Consider the following 7,280-nt stretch of genomic DNA (forward strand, 5'->3'; position numbering starts at 1 on the left):
CACTGGCAGGTCCCTGGCGGTCCTTGTACCTCACTCTTCCTAACTGACCTCACTCTTCCTAACTGACCTCAGCGAATCCTGTCTTCCACTGGGACAGCCCAGCCCAGCCCAGCCTGGGGGCAGCAGGACTTCCCCGCCTGGAGCAGGGGACAGTACCCTTGGTGAGGATCCCTGTAGTCCTGATGAGTACAAGTGGAGTCTCTGAGGCTGCCCTGGTCACAGACCTTGGAGTGGGTGTCCATTCTGCCTAGAAGTCCATCTCCGTTGACTTGTCCCCTTCTCCAGGCCGTCCTGGCCTGTCCTGGGCCGGGCATTCAGAGCCAGCACTTGGGGACTGCAGGGTCCCAGAGCAGCGGCTTCCCCTGAGCTGATCCCTGTGCCTGGGCCCAGGTGCTCTTGGGCCACGGAGTCTGCGCCTGGCTGCCCTGGGCCAGTCCACCCTGGGCTGGAGCCCCCAGGGGGAGCCGGGACCCCACAGCCCCTCCCAGAGTCTGTGGAATGATGTCTGGCTGAGGAAGCCCCACCCTAACAGGAAGCACCGGGAACAGGGGACAGGGGTGGGAGGGGCTGCTTCTCTCTGATCCTGCTCCTGCGGACCCTCTTCTCCCTGCAGCTCAGTCCCCTTGTCCCACATCCCAGCGTGCAGGGCCACATGGACCCAGCTGAGACGGGTGGGTCCCCGGGCTGTGAAGGAAGAGCACCCATCCCCCCACGGCCTCCCCCCCAGGAAGGCTCTGTGCACGGTGGAGGGTCCCACTGGCCTCCAGGGCCACCCAATTAAGTGTGGCTGTGCCACCCTGTCCCAGGCCTCCCAGTGGGGGGGGTGAGAAGAGGGGGGTGATGGAGAGGGCGGGTTCGTCCCAGCCCAGGCTTCCTTCAGCCTAGACCCCCAGGAGTGGCCGCCTGGGGCTCTGCGGGCTCCTGATGGTGTGCACAACTGTGATCTGTGTGATGGAAACACCCGCGCACCCACACGGGCACGCGCACACCCCCGCACACACGCACGCCTGAGCGCTGGGGCTTCCCGCAGACACCGCCAGCGCACAGCAGGCACCCGCTGGCTGCCTCTCCGCCCCAGGCGCCCGCTGGCCCCTGCCCCTCATCCATCTCGCCTGCCAGCCTGTCCCAGGTGCCCTGGTGTCTTTCACACCTTCTCATCTGGCTGCTCAATACCAGGAGGCAGCGTGGCAGCCGTGGCCTCGGGGAGACGGATGGGCCAGGCCGGGGCAGGAGAGCTCGGCGCTGGGCTCCAGCGGCCTCTCCAGCCACGCCCCTGTCGGGTTGAGTGGCTGTGGGCGGGTGGCACTCCGGCCAGGCTGCCCTGTCCTGCCCTGTTTGTGCCCCTGTGACCGCCCTGAAGGGGACCTGTGTCGGGACTCAGGGACTCAGCGTTGGATCCTGATGCCGCGTGGGGCCTGGGGATGATGGAGGCGGGGAGGGGAGCCTCCTTGGGCTCCCTGCTAGGACTCCCTGGTGCCTCCACAGCTGGACAGCTGTTCTGGGTGTCCCTGACCCCAGCTCGACTCCTGGGAGTCACCGATGACCACACACTGGCAAATGCACATGTGGGCTCTGCGCCCAGCCATGGACAGACCCCTCAGAGGAACGCCCAAGGTCCTGGGCTCCCAGAAACACACACACACCAGAGGACTCCAGGTGGCACGTCACAGACACGCACACATGCGTGCACAGACAGGACATGAGTGTGCAGCTCCTGTCTCTGCTCTCCCCAGACCACCATCCGGCCACAGGACTGCTGGGGGCTGGCACCGGGACAGTCCCCCTCCAGGTTCTTCTCTGTACTATTGGATCTTCCCCCAGGTGTGTGGACAATGGTGGGCACAGAGACAGCCACCACTGGCCCCAGGACACACAGCATAGCCATAGCTACACTGCCAGACCTCCTGGGATCCTGTGGTCAGCTCTCCCCTCCTCCATCCACCTCCTCAGTCAGAGAGGGGCTGCGTAGGACAGAGGACACCAACCATGGGCCCTGGACATTTATTGCTCAGACCGACGGCAAGGCCCACAGTGTGGCTTGGGTTAGAGAACCTGCGTGGGGGTGGGTGACAGCGGTGGCAGTGGGGGCACAGAAATCATGAGCTTCTCGGTCCGGAGGAAGGCCACGTGCTTCTCATAGTAGGCAGCCTCGTTGATGAACACGGGGTACACAGTGGAGTCCCCCTCGTACAGCACATCCTCCCCACTGAACTTCTGGAAGATGGGTGCACCTGGCTGCAGAGGCTCATAGTCCCTGTCCTGGAGGAGAGCCAAGGCCAGCTGGTGACACTCAAGAGATTCCCCTCATGGCTTTGCCCCATTCACCCTTCACTTCCTCCATCCATGTGACATGTACCTGGTGACATGCCAACTGCTCTGTGAGTAGAAATGGAGATATCAGTCACCTTGAAAAGATGGTTGTCATTGTGGAAGTGTTGCCTAGTGGTTATGGGCACAGACATGTCAGTGTTCAAAGTCTGAGTTCAAATCCTTGTTAGCTGTGTGACCTAGAGCAAGTTCCTTAACCTCTCTATTCCTAGGCTTCTCATCTGTAAAACGGAGATTATAATATCTCCCCCTATCATTCTGAGATCTAAATTCAGTGGGTTAATAGTGCTGAAAACATTGGCACACAGTAAGTACAATATAATATGGTCATGTGCCACTTAATGATGGGGTTAGTTCCAAGAGATGTGACATTAGTTGATTTCATCATCATGGGAATGTTATAGGGTATATTTACACAGGCTGACATGGTGGAGATGCCACTAGCCAGGAGTCTTGCAGGACAGGTTCCCATATGCTGTCTATCCTTTAGGGAAATGCCGTGGCAGGTGATGGTACTGTGTTTGGTAAATTACCTTAAATGCTATCACTGAAAATCTGCAAGGCGGATCTGACCTCAACACTGCCAGGTCGGCCTCCACCCGAATGTCTTTACTAGTGAAATAGCACCTCAAAACAAAGCTGCAGGGAACAAGGCCCGTGGACCGCACAAGACCCGGTTCCACCGTGACCCTGTGAGCCGAGCAGCAACTGGCCCCTCTACCAGGAGCAGACACCGGGTTGCCGGATTCTGGAACATTCAGAAAGGGGAGGCTTGGAGAGGGGCACTGGTCAGCCTGCTCCCAGGCGTTGGATGCCCGCACACCAACTGGAAGGCAGGGCTCCGTCCGTATTTGCACCTCTGCGCAGGCGCAGCAGGTGGCCACAGCCTCCCTCCCTCTGCCCACAGTTGAGGATCGCTGTGGCCCCAAGGGCCAGGCCTGAGTGTGGAGGTTCCAGGGGAAACAGAAGGGGCGGGGTGGCGACTGCAGCCAGCCCCTGTCCAGCTCCGGGTGATGCGGTGCTGGGGACCCTGCGGGGGCCCGGTTTCTCTCCACCCCCAAGGCCATGGCCCCCAGCCTCCCGCGCACCTCTCACCTGCAGCTGCGGGTGCACCGTGCCGGCCAGGTCCCCGTCCTGGGTGCGCGGGAAGTCCTCGCCGCCCAGGTTTCGATAGACTTCCATCTCGAAGGCAGGGAAGGCCGCGCCTGGCGGAGGCTGGGGGTGAGAGCCGCTCGCTGGACCCGGCTGGACCGGCCCCCTGACCTCAGGTCCCCGCCAGCGCCTGGGGCTTCTCACCCTGGTTGAAGAGCTCCATGAAGTCCAGAGCGGAGGCCACCAGGGCTCTCATCCTCGAGAAGACGTCAGCGCGCAGCACGCCCTGGGGCTGCGGGCCCAACTCCACAGCTGGGGACCCAAGGCGGAGGTCGGGCAGGTGTCCTGTGGCTGTGCCCCCAGGCCCCCGGCCCCCACCCGCGCCCCGACTCCCGGAGCCCCGCCCCCGGCCCCGCCCCTCCGCCCGGCCCCGCCTACTCCCCCAGAGCCCTTGGCCCACTCATTCCGTTCTTGGCCACAGAGTCCAGGCTGAAGCTCTCCCTTGCTGACTGCGGTGGCCGGGTCAGGAGCACCTGGCAGGGCACCTCGGGGAACTGCAGCTGGGTGGGAAGGGAATCAGGCCAGGAGGGAAGTGTGGAGAAGGAACCGGACTCCGGCCTCCCTGGCCGGCCTCCCTGGCTGGCGGCCTCCCTCTGCACTGTGGAGGGGCTGGGGTCCCAGAGTCCTGGAGTGCCTGCTGGTGGCAGGGCCCCCAAGGGAAACCTGGCTGGGAGAAAGGGGCCAAGAAGAGCCCACACTATCCCCTCTGCTCCCTCCGCCCACCCCCTGGCCTCTGGGGTCTGTGGCCAAGGGCTCGGGCTACCTGTAGGTGGCGGGACAGGTGCAGGGCAAAGGTGTTGTGGGCGCCATCCACCAGGAGGCAGGTGCCCATGTTGGCGGTGGTGTTGTGCAGATCGAGGACAAAGTCGAAGGCCCGGTCGGAGCCAGAGGCCTTGGGCCCCAGCAGCTGGTCTAGCTCCCGAGCTCTCGTCAGTTCGTGTGGGTCATTTGGAGTGGCCCTGGAGCTGTGGGGCGGGAATGGGCACCGGCCCCCACGTCTCAGGCTGCGGGCAGGAGAGCCTCAGCGAGGCTCAGGCCTGGGCCGGGCCTGCCCCTGCTCCTGGCCCTTGTTGGCTCCCCCTTCCCCATGAAGGGCAAGCTCTGCCTGGCCCCGCCCCCACCTGCCTCATGCTGTCACTTGGGCCACACTTCCCCAGCACCATGCTGGTGCCACCACGAGGCCTGTGTCCTTGCATGGCCTTCCACTGAAAACCCCTGCCTCCTCCTCTCACCTGGCCAACTGCCTACCTCTGGGGCTTGGTGGAGACACCACCTCCTCCAGGAAGCCTTCCCTGACTCTCTTGGCCAGGCTCTGTGCTCTGTGCAGCCCCAGCCCCTGCATTTAGCCTCCTGGGCTGTGGCTGAGTTCTTGCTCCATGTCCCCCAATAAGCTAAGGCCACTCCCTTGGTCTTCTTCCCCATCCTCTTGCCCAAGGGGTCCAGAGCCTCGCTGGAGCTGGGACCCAGTGAGGCCCACAGGAGGAGGGCGTGCACACCAGTTGGGCACAAAGATGGTAGACGGGACCTGAGGCTGATCTGAGGGAAACTGGCCATCAGGAAGGACTTCCTGGAGGAGGTGACATGGATCAGGATTTCTCTAAACTGAAAAGAGAGGAGGAGGCAGCATAGGCAGAGGGGGACCAGCGGGGAGGCAGGAGCAGGCCCTGCTGGTGCCGGAGGGAGGTGCGGTGGGGCTGTGGTGCAGGGCCATGCACCGGGCCTCGCTGGCGGCCAGGCCAGGGCACTCACACGAGTAAGGTGTCCGTGAAGGTGCGGTTGAGGTCACGGTCCACATAGCGGCGGCAGGCGGCCGCAGCCACCGGGTTAGCCAGCACGGGAGTGGCAGAGAAGCTGGGTCTCCGCAGCTCCCCGGGGTCCCGCAGCCAGTGCCGGGCCAGGTAGACGCCAGACAGCTCATTGCCATGGGTGCCGCCAGTCACGGCCACACGGCGCAGGGGCTCCCAGGGCACCGGCACGGAGCACATCCCTGTGTGGTGGAGCACAGAACGGCTCCGTGACGGTGACACCTGGCCTGGGAAGTTCCTGCCCTTAGCTGAGAGAGAGGCCCAGGCTTTCAGACGCATCCCCACAGCAGGGGGACTCTGCCCCCATTGTACAGACAGGAAAGCTGAGCTGGCCTCAGCCCCGAGCAGCCGGGCTCCAGGGGACCCCTGGGCCTCCTGCGCCTCTGAGCTGGTGCTGGACTTCGGGAGGCGGCTACCTACCTGCTGATGAGGGTCTGGGCTTCCTGGGCCCAGGCTGCGGCACCTGCCTGCTGGACAGGGGCTGGTTGTGGGCCTGGAGAGTTCCAAGCAGGAAGCGCAGGGCTGTGGGGGATGGGCAGGTCCCTGCAGCCAAAGGTTGCCCTGGTCTCCTCCCACGCAGCCCCGCCCAACCGCCACAGCCCACTGGGTCTCTGTCTTGCAGGCGGGTTCCTGTCTTTGCCTTCTGTCCATCTTCTGACCCCAAGGGTCACTCAGGGGCTGGGCACGGCCTTGGGGACTTATTTGCAGAGGTTCCCTAAGACCTGGATGTCGACCAGAGAAGATTGGGCTTTGCAGACTGCCGCGTGCCAGGTGCCCAGCCATGGGTGGACGGGCCTGGGTCCAGCCCAGGAGCCACTGGCTAACCGGGGCTAAGTCCACCCGGATGGCACCTTCATTAAGGCTCACACCTGGCCACTGAAAGTCTCTGTGGAGGCACGCACCCTGCTGACCACCCAAGTAAGAGTCCCCTGGCCTCCACTAGCTCAGAGCAGGTCACTCCTTGCAGCCCCTATAGGACCAGGGTCACTCCAAGGTCACCCCATCCCAAAGGACTGGCTCCCAGTGGAGTCTGGTTTTATGGCTCTTTGATGCTTAAAAAAAAGGCCTGGGTGCTTCACCGGTATTTTAGTTATTTCCAGACAAAAATAACTAAAAATAACTAAAAGTAGCTGAGTCGCCTGTTGACTGTGGGGGGAATTGACCCTCCCACCTATTCACACATGTCAGGGGACAAAGGTGAAGTCCCCTCACCCAGCCCCAGGGCCGGTTTCTTTCACCCAGCTCCGCAGGCAGGACACAAGGATAGTCCAGAGTCACCGAGGAGAGAAGCAGAGCTAAGGCAGTAAACTGTCCAGACGGGTCACCTGTGGCCTCTCGTATGCCAGGTGGTGTTCTGAGGGGACCTTCCCCAGGCTTCAGGTCCCAGGCCTTTGCCACATCGGATGGAGGCCAGCCCGGGACCCGGGTGGCCAGCCCCCTAGACTGACCCTCCGAAGCCACTCAGCTCACTCTCAATTCCTGTGTGGCCTGGCTGCCCTCACTCTGCTCCCTCTACCCCCAAGGCTGTGGGACCTTGGCTAGTGCCTGCATCTTGCTGGGGTCGCTGGAGGGTGGTAAAGGTGTAAAAGCTCCTCCAGGAGCCACCCTGCTGGGACCTGGGCCTCAGCAGAGACTTCCCTGAGGACCTCTGGGAGGGCCGCTAACCCTTCTTGGCTATACCCCTGGAGGGCAGCCTAGGAGGCTCTAGGAGGTGGAATGACTATGTGAGCCACCCCTGCAGGTGACAGGCAGTGGTGGAAGGAGCCAGCGGAGGAACCTGCCTCCCTCCCTCCCAGGCCTTGCTAATGCTTTGGGCAGGGGTCTCTGGGCCCTGTTATGAGTCCAAAGTCTTGGTCTTCATCCTAAAGGCCCACCCAGGCTGCTGGGATCCTGCTGACTCATGTAGGATCTCACAGGAAGAAAGGGGCTACTCAGGGAACCTGGCTGTTTGGAAGCCAACCCTTCTCTGTCTGGGGACCAAAGTGCCCCCTACCA

The 7,280-nt window shown here is 62.7% G+C and overlaps 1 protein-coding gene across 1 annotated transcript; it reads right to left on the reverse strand.

Annotated features, from left to right (window-relative positions):
* Positions 1-2,043: 2,043 nt before the first annotated feature.
* Acy3 (aminoacylase 3) lies at positions 2,044-5,465 on the reverse strand. Its single transcript, XM_076842952.2, has 6 exons — positions 5,230-5,465; positions 4,244-4,445; positions 3,881-3,980; positions 3,625-3,732; positions 3,424-3,533; positions 2,044-2,259 (listed from the first exon to the last, which is right to left on the reverse strand). The coding sequence occupies exons 1-6, from the start codon at positions 5,463-5,465 to the stop codon at positions 2,044-2,046; spliced, it is 972 nt and encodes a 323-aa protein (XP_076699067.2).
* Positions 5,466-7,280: the final 1,815 nt, after the last annotated feature.

This window comes from Callospermophilus lateralis, chromosome 2, assembly GCF_048772815.1.
Source record: "Callospermophilus lateralis isolate mCalLat2 chromosome 2, mCalLat2.hap1, whole genome shotgun sequence".
Lineage (NCBI taxonomy): Eukaryota > Metazoa > Chordata > Mammalia > Rodentia > Sciuridae > Callospermophilus > Callospermophilus lateralis.